At 51.4% G+C, this 13,127-nt stretch overlaps 2 protein-coding genes across 6 annotated transcripts; both read left to right on the top strand.

Moving 5' to 3' along the window:
• The first annotated feature begins 2,434 nt into the window (after positions 1–2,434).
• IL25 (interleukin 25) lies at positions 2,435–7,225 on the top strand. Its single transcript, XM_053595454.1, has 3 exons — positions 2,435–2,469; positions 2,670–2,914; positions 6,483–7,225. Exons 1-3 carry the CDS (start codon positions 2,461–2,463, stop codon positions 6,736–6,738), a joined length of 510 nt encoding a protein of 169 aa, XP_053451429.1. The 5' UTR covers positions 2,435–2,460; the 3' UTR covers positions 6,739–7,225.
• Positions 7,226–7,663: 438 nt separating this feature from the next.
• CMTM5 (CKLF like MARVEL transmembrane domain containing 5) lies at positions 7,664–10,705 on the top strand. 5 transcript variants are annotated; one of them, XM_053594554.1, is made up of 5 exons: positions 7,664–8,230; positions 9,158–9,310; positions 9,858–9,950; positions 10,138–10,222; positions 10,316–10,705. In XM_053594554.1, the coding sequence occupies exons 1-5, from the start codon at positions 8,105–8,107 to the stop codon at positions 10,327–10,329; spliced, it is 471 nt and encodes a 156-aa protein (XP_053450529.1). In that variant the 5' UTR covers positions 7,664–8,104; the 3' UTR covers positions 10,330–10,705. The 5 variants fall into 5 exon arrangements, with proteins under 5 accessions (XP_053450529.1, XP_053450528.1, XP_053450531.1 ...); XM_053594553.1 differs by having other exon boundaries at positions 7,695–8,230; positions 9,059–9,310; XM_053594556.1 differs by lacking the exon at positions 9,158–9,310 and having other exon boundaries at positions 7,695–8,230.
• Positions 10,706–13,127: the final 2,422 nt, after the last annotated feature.

Genomic DNA, 13,127 nt, shown 5'->3' with positions numbered 1-13,127 from the left:
AAACAGCACTGCCCTGAGAGCCTGTTCTGGGGCTAGGGACTGCTCAGGACACCAGAAGCAGCCACACTGAAGCCATGTACTAGACTAAAGGCTGGGGAACAGGAAGCTAGAGAGTGAATCCCGGCTAGCAGGGCTAAAGGCCTAAGTGGGCAGGAAGGCCCAGTGGTCTTGGGCAGGTGCAGGTGGGACTCATCCCAGCTCAAGCCCAGGTGAGTAGAAGAGTACCCACTGTGTTTTCATAACCAGCTGGGGATGAGCATAGTGTGGCATCTCTGTGCCAGGAGCTTAGATTTGGAGTTGGTCAGGGCTAGAAGGGAAACTGGCTCAGCCTTTTTTTAGCTGTGTGACCTTGGTCAAGTTACCAAATTACATTGGATCTCAGTTTCTTCATCTGTAGTATGGGGATAATAGTTTCCATGTAATGGTTTTAGTGTAAGGGTAAAATGAGATGAGGACTGTCCAGGGCTTACCACAGGTAATGCATAGGAGCTGAGGCCAGTAGGATCTGGAAGGGAGAGGTTGTCTTGGAGCACAGGGGCAGAGGGCAGGCTGTGGGAATGGGGTGATGATACTGGCCTTATTGCTGTTCCTAAGTGCCTTGCTCTCCCAGCTACCACCTGCTTCTTTTAACACCTCCCATCCTACCCTCCCAGTTTCAGGTCCCCCAAGACTCACCAGAACACCTCCCAATTCTCTAGAATGTCCTCTGACCTCATCACTTTTGGGGCTGCTTTGCCTTAAAGCATTTAAACATTGGGGCTACTTTGCCTTAAAGCATTTAAACATTGAAAGATTCCCCCCTAGCTCTGTGGTTTTAAATTATTCCTAGCTCCCTTTGTTTATTTCCTGAGTCCCTGGTTACTACAGGAGTATTTTCTAAGGGAAAGCACATGCAAATCAGGAAGCATCATTCCAGAGTCAACAGGGGTATTGGGGGTGTGTGTGTGTGTGTGTGTGTGTAAGGGAGGGTACTAGGCAAGAATGAAGAGATAGTCTGGAAGGAAGTGAGCTCTGGCCTGGTCTCATCACACTGCTCACAAGCAAACTGGACCCTGGCTGATCTGTGTCTGCTGGGTCAGGCCCAGCTCCAAGCCTTTCTGGAGCACACATGTTCCCTCTTGGCTGACATTGGCTCTTGTTGCTGGGGGTACTGGGGCTGAGTGGGCTTTTCCATGGCATGAGAGCAGCGGCTGTACCTGCCATGGGCCATGTCCTCAAGACCCTGTGAGTGGGGACCGGGTTAAGTTTGTCCCTAGAACTGAGACCTCCTGTTGGGTCTTAGGTAAGGCTGTTATAGCATCCCTCCTCTTCCTTGCTTCACATTTTCATTTGTGCAATGAGAATAGTCACCCACATCTTTTTCCATCAGACCTTGTCCATCCAGCCAATAAACTTATAGAACCAGGGCCTTCCGGGCAGTCCTGTGGGCTTAGGCATGCCTCCCTACCCCAAGGAGGAGGCGAGGACTAGGAGAGATCAAAGAGAATTGGGGGAGCAGGGGAGGGACCATGGGAGATAAGTCACAGATGATGGGTGTCCTGGAAGTTGGGGTCATCCAAGATGGGGAAGAGGTCAGAGAACAAAAGGGGATAGGGGTTAAAGGAGATAAAGGAGGAGGGAAGAGCTCACCAAGGTGGGTGATCAGAAGAACAATTGAGAAGAAGGGGAATTGTGGCTGGGTGTGGTGGCTTATGCCTGTAATCCCAGCACTCTGGGAGGCCGAGGCAGGAAGATTGCTTGAGCTCAGGAGTTCAAGCCCAGCCTGAGTAAGAGTGAGATCCTGTCTCTCGTAAAAATAGAAAAATAAAATAAAAATAGAAAAACTAGCTGGGTGTTGTAGCGGGCACATGTAGTCCCAGCTACTCAAGAGGCTGAGGCAAGAGAATCATTTGAATCCAGCAGTTTGAGGTTGCTGTGAGCTATGATTATGTCAGGATACTCTACCTAGGGTGACAGAGTGAGACACTGCCTCAAAAATAAATAAATAAATAAATAAAATAAAATAAAGAAGGGAAACGTGGAGACCAGACCCTGGGTGGAAGTAGCAGAGATCATGGAAATGAGGCCATTTGAAGGGAGGCCAGAAGACATTTCCTAATTTTGAGTACCAAACCAACCAGGGAAATCCCCATAATGACAATTCACAAGAACACAGAATAGCAGAATGCTATTGCTTTGACCCCACACCCGGAAAAGTGCAAAGAGCAAAGTTTACCCAATCAGCTACCAGGTTATAATGATGCTTATGGCATCCTCTATGAGTATAGCATTTTAAGCAGCTTTTGGGTTTTTTTTTTAAATCTCAAGTCACTCCTTCCAAAAGATAGTGGAAATAAATTTGAATAAACAAAACAGGTTTGCTGAAAATAAAACCAGGACTCCTAACCTGTTCCAGTCAGCCTGCTTCCACGAGGTCTGCTGGTTGGTGCCACACCTGTGACTGAGTGAGTGGCATCCGGTATGTACCAGGTGAGTGCACAGAGGGCTGCTGAGAGGGAAAGAAGAAGACATGTTGCTGAGGGTGGAGGGAGGTCAGGCTCTCAAGTTTGCGGCTAGGGACCAGGTGAAGCTAGAAACCAGTATCTCAGAAAGCCAGCTTGGGCAGGGTTTGAGTGGGAAGGGAACCTGGATAAGGTGGAAGCAGGTCCCTCACTGGCCTTTTCCTACAGGTGGCTGCATTCTTGGCAATGGTCATGGGAACCCACACCCTCCAGGGGCGGCTCCAGAGGGACTGTAGCCATCAGCTCAGCTGCTGCCCCAGCAAAGGGCAGGACCTGCCTGAAGAGTGGCTGAAGTGGAGCACTATGCTTGTCTCTCCCCCAGAGCCTGCCAGCCTCACCTCCCACCCAGGATCCTGCAAGGCCAGCGAAGATGGACCCCTCAACAGCAGGGCCATCTCCCCTTGGAGATACGAGTGAGTCTGCTGTCCCCTCCTGAATGCCTGCGGGAGTTACCCTGTGTGTGCTGGTCAGGTTATGTGTGAGGGACTAGGGAGTTCTATTCAATTCCAGCCTGCTCTCCCCTTTTGATCTCAGAGAGGCCATACTGTTTTGGAGTTAGACAAGGATTTCAGTCCCAGATCTGACTCTCAGTGGGTGACCTTGAACCAACTACTTAAGTTTCCAAACTCTGGCTTTTTGTTTTTTAATCTGTAAAAGGATATACTACCCCTTAGGCTAATATGCAGATCAAGTGATATGATGTATGTAAAAGTCTGTGTATATATATATATTTTAATTTTTGAGACAGAGTCTCACTTTCTCACCCTCAGTAGAGTGCTGTGGTGTCACATGGCTCACAGCAACCTCCAACTCCTGGGCTTAGGCAAGTCTCTTGCCTCAGCCTCCCGAGTAGCTGGGACTATAGGCGCCTGCCACAACGCCCGGCTATATTTTTGTTGCGGTTTGGCCGGGGCTGGGTTTGAACCTGCCACCCTCAGTGTATGGGGCCAGCACCCTACTCACTGAGCCACAGGCGCTGCCCATAAAAGTCTGTATTTATGTTGGTTCTCTCTTTTTCTTTCTTTCTTTTTTTTTTTTGAGACAGAGTCTCACTGTGTTGCACTTAGTAGGGTGCTGTACTGTCACAGCTCACAGCAGCCTCAAACTCTTGGGCTTAAGTGATTTTCTTGCCTCAGCCTCCCAAGTAGCTGGGACTACAGGTGCCTGCCACAACACCCTGCAATTTTTTTGTTGCAGTTGTCATTGTTGTTTAGCAGGCCTGGGTCGGGTTCGAACCTGCCAGCCTTGGTGCATGTGGACAGTGCCCTAAACACTGAGCTATAGGCACCAAGCTGAGTTTTTCTATTTTTTAGTAGTGACTGGGTCTGGCTCTCACTCAGGTTGGTCTTGAACTCCTGAGCTCAGGCGACCCACCTGCCTCAGCTTCCCAGGGTGCTAGGATTATAGGCATGAGGCACCATGCCCAGCAGGGTTACAAGTATTCTAAGATAGTGAAACCCTCAATTCTTTTTTGTGGGGGGAGGATTGAGTGCTGTGGCATCATAGCTCATAGCAACCTCAAACTCTTGGGCTTGAGCAATCCTCTTGCCTTGCCTCCTGAGTAGCTGGGACTATAGGTGTGCTCCACAATGCCCAGCTACTTTTAGTAGCGATGGGGGTCTCACTCTTGCTCAGGCTGGTCTCGAACTCTTGAGCTCAAGTAATCAACCCGCCTCTCATAGTGCTAGGGTTATAGGTGTGAGCCACTGTGTCCAGTCAAAACCCTCAATTCTTGGGGGCAGGAGCCCTGGACTCATTACCTCTGACCACGATCAAGGCTATCATATATTTTCACTCAGTGTGTTGCACAAATACAATTCTCTATTTGTACTATGATGTGAAAAATATTAAGGAGCACAGAAATAGGAACAATGAAACACAATATTAAAAATTAAGGACTTAGCATCTCAAACATTTTTCTTCTTCTGTCTCATGTTTTCACCAGGTGTCTGTGTTCCACTCCCCTATGTTTTAATCTTGGCTTTGGATGGAGGGAGAAGTTCAGTGAAGCAGGGAGGGTGTCAGCTTTAATTGAAGTTAGATCTAGGGTGGCCACTTTAGGTCACAGTGCTCTGGAGTGGTCTCAGAAGACTGACTGGATCCTGGACCAAATCCAATGGCGTGGGAGCCTCTTAGAGGAGGCCAGGTGTCAGATGGTTGACTCATCTTTGATTTAGACCCCTCATAGGAGGTTGTGAACCCCTGATAGCCACTCAGCTGGACTTCCCCAAAATGTGTCCTGTGCAACCCTCTTCCCACAAGCTTCTCCTCAAAGTTGATGATGCCAAGTAAGTTTGAGAAAGGCTGCTGCAGCCCTTACTCCTAGGAGATGCAGAATGCCTTCCATACATTACAGTCAGCAAGAAGTCTGTAGAAAAGAAACTGTTAAACTCAGTGTTTCCCAAATGCATTTGGCCACTCAACACTTTTCGTGCAGGGAATTTATTGGGGAATCCATTTTGGGAAATGCTGTGATAGTGAACCCCAGCTTGCCAGGGCTTGTCTATATGGAGAATGGCTCTGTAACCTGGGGGTTGTTTCTTTTTTTTTTTGCAGTTTTTGGCCGGGGCTGAGTTTGAACCCACCACCTCTGGCATACGGGGCTGGCGCCCTACTCCTTTGAGCCACAGGGCAACCCCACGGGGGTTGTTTCTTGCTAGACCACTGCAGTTCCACACATTTGGAAGATTTACTTTTCAGAGATTTTCAAGTGGGTTTTTTGGCCACGAATTCCTTTCAGAATAAGTTATAGACATGAGCCACTGTATCTGGCCTTCTGTGTACTTTTTTTTTCTTTTCAGAGACAGGATCTCACCTTTTTTTGTAGCGTGTGTGTGTGTCTCACAGCGTTGCTCAGTCTGGTCTCCAAATCCTGACCTTGAGCCATCCTCTTGCCAGGACCTTCCAGAGTGCTGGGGTTATAGGCATGAGCCACCATGCCCGGTCTCCCATGCACTCTTGAAGTGTGCTATATTATAATAAGTGCTCGGACAGCATCTGGAAGCATGTGCAGGAAAGGGTGGATGATGGCTCCCTCTGAGGAGTGGAACTGGTGGAGAGAGATGATTAGCTTTCACTTTATACTCTTTTATACTTGGATGTCAGAGTAGTGGGGTTTTCTTGTTTGTTTTTTTTTGTGAAACAGAGTTTCACTATGTCGCCCTCAGTACAGTGCTGTGCTGTCACAGCTCACAGCAACCTCTAACTCTTGGACTCAAACGATTCTCTTGCCTCAGCCTCCCAAGTGGCTGGGACTACAGGTGCTTGCCACAACGCCCAGCTTTTTTGTTGCAGTTGTCATTGTTGTTTAGCAAGCCCGACAGCCTTGGTGTATGTGGCTGGCGCCGTAACCACTGAGCTACTTTATTGCCCCCGTAGAGTGCTATGGTGCCATAGCTCACAGCAACCTCTAACTCTTGAGCTCAAACAATTCTTTTATTTTAGCCTCCTGAGTAGCTCGGACCATAGGTGCCTGCCACAGCGCCCAACTATTTTTAGAGATGGGGTCTTGCTTAGCTTAGGTCTTGAGCTCGTGAACTCAGGTGATCCACCCACCTGGGCCTCCCAAAGTGCTGGAATTACAGGCATGAGCCACTGCACCCAGCCCAAAGTAGTTTTTGACTTTTACAAAATAATCACAATAATGATGGTGATTACAACATCAAAACTCATGCTGGAGCCCAGTGTATCTATCCAACAGAAGCAGCGCTGCTCTGGTGGAAGAGCTGTTCCTTTTCCCTACCTCCCTGAGGGTCCCAAGTACAATCAGAAAGCCACTCTTTTGCCCTCTACTCTCATTTACAGTTGGGAAAATAAATTGGGCAGGGGAGGTGTCTTGTTCAAAGTTACACAGCCAGTGGGTTCGAGAACTGAGACAAGAAGCCAGGCCCCACAGCCTTCCTCAGCATCCCCACTCCTCCCACCTGGCCCTCCCTGCTTCTGGCCTGTCCCTGCCGGGCCTGACAAGTGCCACCTCCACAGGTTGGACAGAGACTTGAACCGGCTCCCCCAGGACCTGTACCATGCCCGCTGCCTGTGCCCCCACTGCGTCAGCCTCCGGACGGGCTCCCACATGGATCCCCTGGGCAACTCGGAGCTGCTGTATCACAACCAGACTGTCTTCTACCGGAGGCCATGCAATGGCAAGCAACAGGCCCACAATGGCTACTGCCTGGAGCGCAGGCTCTACCGGGTCTCCTTGGCTTGTGTGTGCGTGCGGCCCCGTGTGATGGCCTAGTAGTGCCTGCCTGAGGCTGGTCCCCTACTGGGAAAATTGGAGCCAAGTGTACAGCCAGTTGTTAAGAGGTGGGCCAGGACACTCAAGTATTCTGCAAAGCACCACCTGGAACAGCTGGACCTTGGAACAGGATGGAAGGCTTTGGAGAGAACAGAACTTTTACAATTTTTGGAAGCACTTTATAAAGGGAGCAGCTGCTGCTTAGGGCTGCTGGAAGCTGGTGTCTTGGCATTTCCTCTTAGGAAAAGTCTTCAAAGCTCTGCCCATTTCTTGAGGCCACCACTCATATCTTCTCCTCCCATCCCCCACTGCCCTGGCGCAGCACAAGCATTTTCTTGATATTTCCCCTTTGCCACTGGACAGCCCTTCATTTTGTTCATTTATTCATCAGACACTCAGTGAGCATCTACTTTGGGCACATTCTGGTGTGGTTATTAGTCTTTTGATATGGATAATTCTAAGGAAGAAGCTGTTATTGAACGTGGAGAGATTTATCCAAATAAATCTGTATTTATAAACACCTAACCTGTCTGTGGCATCCATGGTGCTGGAACATGTTGTGGTTTCCCAGCGTGTCCCTTCTCTTCCCCACCATCAGCCCTCACCTTCTGCCCACCCTGCCAGCTTTCTCTGTCCTCCACAGTTTCCGCTGTACCCTCCCATTCCCTCTCTTCTCTGGTGCCCTGGTCCACCCCTGAATACCAGGATGGGGGCCAGGCTAGCTCCTGGCATGCTGGAGAGACAGAGGCCCATTGAGGCACTGCTGCGGGCACACAGCGCCCCCTTGTCCCCCCAACAATCCGCCTTTGTCCTCTGGTCCTGGCTGCTGCAGCTTGGTCCTGGGGGTGCTGCCTGGGCCGGGCTCCAGCTCCCACCCTCCCTAAAAGGAAAGGGGAAAAAGGACTGACCAAGGAAGAGGGTTAAGGTTAGGGGAGAGGGACACAGACTTCTTCAGGCTTAGGTCCCTGGGGGCTCCTAGTCTTGCCCCAGTTCCTCAGCTCACCTCCCAGCTCTTGGTTTCCTTTAGGACCTCTTCCTTTCCCGTTCCTTCTTCCCTTCTGCAGACTGGGTTGGGCTCTGAGTGTGGGGAGGGTTTAGTCCCTCCCTTCCTCCCCTTTTCCCCACCCCATGTGCTTTGTGGGGGGCTGGTACAGGCAGCAGTACAGGCACTCTGGGCATCTGGGTGCAGGCCCATTGGGCAAGCCCCGCAGCGGCCACCTTCCTTCAGTCGCAGGCAGGCCTCCCAGCTTCACTTTCGGGTTTCTTGAAGTGCCTTCTTGTTCCTGTCTGCTTCCCCATTCTTCCAGTTTTTGTTTCCTTTCCTGGGCTGGTGGCAGCCGGGGGCTGTGTGGTGGGCTCCACAGAGATGTTCGGTGCTTGGGATCGCCGGGACCGGCCCCCTGAGGAGGGGACAGCTTCAGAGCTCCAGGGCTTCGCTGTGGACAAGACCTTCCTCTCCTCCCTCAAAGGCATCCTGCTGGAAACCGAGCTGGTAACAGCTGCCTCCCCAACCTGGTGCCTCCATCTCCCCCATTCCTGGCTCACCTCTCAGCAGTCCCCCTCTGTAGGCTTTCTGGACACCTCTCCTGCCCCCAGCTGCCCCGTCCTTGTCGCCTACTCTGCTTCTTGCTGCCTCCCCGTCAGGAGGCGGTGACAGCAGGTTTCAGTTGCAGCAGGAGGGATCGAAATTAGACAGAGGACAGCCTTCCGGGACACTGAGGGAATGTGAGACAGTGTGATGGGACAGTGGTAATCCTGCTCTCTTTTCCTGACCCCTAAGATGGCCAGTTTTTGCCATGTCCAAGAAGTCCAACTATCAAAAAGGGCAGAATTCCTGTAGGTACACTTTATCCGTTGCCTGCTGCCCCGGGAACATCTATTCTCAGGAAAGATTCTTCCCCTGGTTACTTAGTAAGACCATAGAATAAAGTTCAGGCTTTGCATATATGCCAGCCTATATTGCCAGAGCTGAAGGGACCCCCAGAGTCCACTGGGAAGCATCCGCCTCCACAGCCTTCTCTCTTGGCATGAAATCAAAGGCTCTGATCTTTGTCAGAGGAGTTTTAGGCATCTGGGAGTGGGGAGCATTATGATCCGGGGCTGGTGTTCACATTGTACTCTGTGTTCCTGGGAGACACCATCAAATAGAGCCTCCCGCAGCCTTGCAGTGCGGCCAGACTGCTGGGCTTGCTGGGATGCCTGGGGAGCTGTGAGGGAGGCTAGAAACTGCCTTGGATGGTCAAATGCTCTGCAATGGTGGCTCCTGACACCAGGGTTTGGGAGACATGCCAGAGCTCTTCCTTCTCCTCTCCAAGGACAGGTGGTGGATGTTTGGGGCAGCTCCCAAGTAGGGGAAGGCAAAGGCCTGGCATGTGCCTGTGTTCTCTTCCTGGTGAGTTCCACATATTCGGTCCTGCAGGCCCTGACCTTCATCATCTTCATATGCTTCACGGCCTCTATCTCTGCCTACATGGCCGCAGCGCTGCTGGAGTTCTTCATCACACTTGCCTTCCTCTTCCTCTATGCCACCCAGTACTACCAGCGCTTCGACCGGCTTAACTGGCCCTGTCTGGTGAGGATGCCTGACTTCTACCCCATTCTCCTCTGAATGCTGAGCTTTCCTTTCCTCTCCCAGCTTCCCTCAATTTCTGTACCCAGCTGGACTTTGCCCCACGCTGTGCCCTGCACTCAAAGCTGTGCTTTGATCTACACTGATTTCACAGCTACAGGGTCACTGACAAGGAGGAGGACTACATCCCTTAGATTTTCTCTCCCAACTCACCAAAGGTACAGACAGCCTCAGCACCAGTCCCAGCCCTGGCCTAGGCCACCTGGCTGGTATGTTCCAACCTCTGTCCATGGGCTCCAGCCACTGTGCCTGGGTCAGCCCCACCCCAGCCCCTGACTTCTCATTCTGGTTGTTCTGGATTCATCTGCTTCCATTCCCTGGGTGGCAGTGTCAGCTCACTCTCTCAAAAGTGCTTTACGCTGTGTCCAGGGGTGTCCTCCTGTAGGAGTTCAGAATGCCCGAGAGTCAGGCTGCTGAGTAACCCCAGAACCTCAGGGCGATGCAGCCCTGTCTTCTAAGGTCCCTTCAACCCTGTACCCTTGGCCCCCAGGACTTCCTCCGCTGTGTCAGTGCCATCATCATCTTCCTGGTGGTCTCCTTTGCAGCTGTTACCTCCCAGGATGGAGCTGCCATTGCTGCTTTTGTGAGTTTAGCCCTGCAGGGCTCTTCAGCTCCTTAGGACCTCTGACTAGTGCGTGCACACTTTCTGTGTCAAAAGCCAAAGCCAGTGCCCAGGGGTTGGTTACACCTCACCTGTACCACCCACCTCCCTTTCCCTTAATGCCATGGCCCAGTAGCTTTGTTGTGTCATCTCCACTCCTACTTTTCAGGTTTTTGGCATCATCTTGGTTTCAGTCTTTGCCTATGATGCCTTCAAGATCTACCGGACTCAGATGGCGCCCAGGGCCACCCAGGGTGAGTGCCTGTGCTCTGAGGAGAGGAGATGCCCCTCACCTCACTAGCTAACCCATCCTGACATGGCTTCCCTGCCCGGCTCCATCTTCACAGGAGACCAGCAGTGATTCTGAGACTACCTGGCTCCCCTGCCTAGCCAGATAAAGGGGACAGTGAAGCCCAGGCACGTCTCCTTTGGATCCGATAGTGTCCCGGCCCACTGTTAACCCTTCCAGGCCTCCAGAGATGTGTGACCTAAGAAGTCACTGGGGACCTGTCTGTGGAGCCCGATGCTCTGGTATCCGGCTCCTGCTGAAGTTCTGGCAGAGGAATGGGACTTAAGGGGTTGGGGGAGGAAGCCAGGCCCCTAAGTCATGCTCAGATTAAAAGATTCAAATCCTCCTGGTGAGTCTTTTTCTACCCCAGAAACTAGGCAGGTCTAGATGCCAAGGAATATTCATGAAAATGTTGCTGGAACAGCTCATGGGCTCTCTCTGGGATGGGGGTCTCAGCAGTGAGGTGGGGTTGGGACGGTGGGGGAGGGCTAGCCTAAAAATGTGGAAGATGCCCCCCCAACACAAAGCTTCCATGCTACAATTCTGTGTGCAAAGCCACTTTGTGGTGTGCCTAGTGGCTGGGCACCCAGAGTTCTGTGTCTGAGAAGGCACAAATCTTCCTGACCTAAGTGCCCACCCGACACACCATTCACACAGGTTGGTGAGCTGGAAGAGAAGAGCTAGCCTGGGGTGTGTGTGTAGAGCTCCCCCTCGTGGTGTGGGGAGGACATGGTCTGCCGGTTGAGGGGAGAGGGCAGCCTGAGGTATCAAAGAAGGGAGAGCATCCCTGAATGCTAATTCCAGCACTTTGTACTCACATATTTTAGGAGGCAAAGCAGGAGGTTAGCTTGAGACCAGAAATTCGAGACCAAACTGCTGACTCCGGAAAAGCTCTTAGACATCAGCTGGGCCAATGCTCTCATTCCATCTAAGAGAAAACTGAGGCCCGGCTAGGGGAAGTGACTCCCTTATTTGTAACAGAGCTAGGGCTATAGCATCCAGCTCTCTTGATACCTGAGAGAGTTCTGGAGACTGTACTGTGCCCCTTTGTAACTCAGAAAATATTGGCTAGCCTCATGACAGCTCCCTCCAGGGGAGGATGCATATTCCCCAGCTTGCCAGCTCCTCAGCACACGTTTCCTGAGGGCCTCCTGTGTGTAGACCCTGTGCTGGGCAGCAGGGGATTCAGAGGTGACAGGTGGGTCTGTCTTTAAGCCCTCATAGGCTAGAAAAGAGAAAAGCTGGCAAGGGCTCCTTTGATGAATTTTTTTTTTTAAGAGACAGAGTCTCACTTTGTCACCCTTGGTAGAGTGCTGTGGCGTCACAGCTCACAGCAACCTCCAACTCCTGGGCTTAGGTGATTCTCTTGCCTCAGCCTCCTGAGTAGCTGGGATCACAGGCGTCTGCCACAATGCCTGGCTATTTTTTGTTGCAGTTTTGCCAGGGCCAGGTTTGAACTCGCCACCCTCAGTACATGGGGCTGGTGCCCTACCCACTGAGCCACAGGTGCCATCCGAAATTTTTTTTTTTTTGGAACAGAATCTCAAACTGTCACCCTGGGTAGAGTGCTATGGCATCACAGCTCATGGCAACCTCATATTCTTGGGCTTAAGGGATTCTCTTGCCTTAGCCTCCCAAATAGCTGGAATTACAAATACCTGCCACAATGCCTGGCTATTTTTTTGTTGCAGTTGTCATTGTTGTTTTAGTTGACAGGGGCTGGGTTTGAATCCGCCAGCCTCAGTGTATGTGGCTGGTGCCCTACTGACCGAGCTACGGGCGCCGCCTGATGAATGTTTTTTGAGGGCTAGCTGTTAGGAAGTTTGGAGTGGGTACTGCTGCAGCCTGGCCATCAATCCTCTGGGGCCCATGACAGTCCAGTGTAGCCAGGACACTCTGCCCAGCCTGAGTAGCCTGGCCTGGTCTGGCTCAGCAGCTCTATCCAAGCTGACCTCCTGTGTCTTCTCTCTGATGTGGACATGCTCCTTCCCTGAAATAGAATCCTTCTTCTTCTGGGGTGCTCCTCCCAGTGACAGACTCCAGCTCCCAAGTCTAAGTCTTGAACTCTGGTGCTGGTGGTCTACTATTCTTGGGGTGACCACTCCTCTCTTGGTCTGATTTTTCCTGCCTCCTGCTTCCTATCCTCCTATCCTTGTGTCTTGGCTCCTCATGAGGACTGGCAGTTTCTCCTGAGATAGAGCTAACTAGATTTTGTTTGTTTGTTTGTTTGTTTTTTCAGACAGAGTCTCAAGCTGTCACCTTGGGTAGAGTACTGTGGCATCACAGCTCATAGCAACCTCAAACTCTTGGGCTTAAGCGATTTTCTTGCCTCAGCCTCCCAGGTAGCTGTGACTGCAGGCGCCAGCCACAATACCTTTTTATTTTTATTGTTTTGGTTGCAGTTGTCATTGTTGTTTTAGCTGGCCCGGGCCAGGTTTGAACCCGCCAGCCTCGGTGTATGTGGCTGGCGCCCTATCTACTGGGCTGTGGACACCACCTTAGATTTTGTGTTATTCTGATCTCTACTCACAATTCTCAGGGCTAAGACACAACCCATTCTCAAGATTAGTTGACTGACATTGGGGTTGGGGTAGGATGGGCAAGGCTTGGGGAGTCAGGGAGATGAGCTGCCAGGTGAAGACACGAACCTCGTTGCAAAGCCCAGTGGGCAGTGAAGTCAGACCAGAATGGGGCCAAGATCAGGCCTGTGCCTTGAGTAGCTGTGGGTCCTGGGCCAGACTGTCCCTGGTAGAAGCTGAGAGAGAGCAGAAATGCAGTGTACCCTGTGTACCTGTACATGCACCTGTGCTTGTCTGTGAGTGTGAGAGCCAAAATGAGAGGAGAAATGCCCAGGGTTGGACCTCATTGCA

Source organism: Nycticebus coucang, chromosome 6, assembly GCF_027406575.1.
Source record: "Nycticebus coucang isolate mNycCou1 chromosome 6, mNycCou1.pri, whole genome shotgun sequence".
NCBI classification, from domain to species: Eukaryota; Metazoa; Chordata; class Mammalia; order Primates; family Lorisidae; genus Nycticebus; species Nycticebus coucang.
The sequence above is the reverse complement of the archived record's forward strand: the minus strand, read 5'-3'. Positions and strand labels throughout refer to the sequence as shown.

Bases quoted from the DNA above. Each gene is read 5' to 3' on its own strand.
- IL25 (XM_053595454.1), top strand. The intron at 2,915-6,482 runs GTGAGTCTGCTG...CCACCTCCACAG, and splicing joins ATCTCCCCTTGGAGATACGA to GTTGGACAGAGACTTGAACC.
- CMTM5 (XM_053594553.1), top strand. From the start codon at position 8,105: ATGTTCGGTGCTTGGGATCGCCGGGACCGGCCCCCTGAGGAGGGGACA. The intron at 8,231-9,058 runs GTAACAGCTGCC...CTCCAAGGACAG, and splicing joins TCCTGCTGGAAACCGAGCTG to GTGGTGGATGTTTGGGGCAG. The intron at 9,311-9,857 runs GTGAGGATGCCT...CTTGGCCCCCAG, and splicing joins GGCTTAACTGGCCCTGTCTG to GACTTCCTCCGCTGTGTCAG.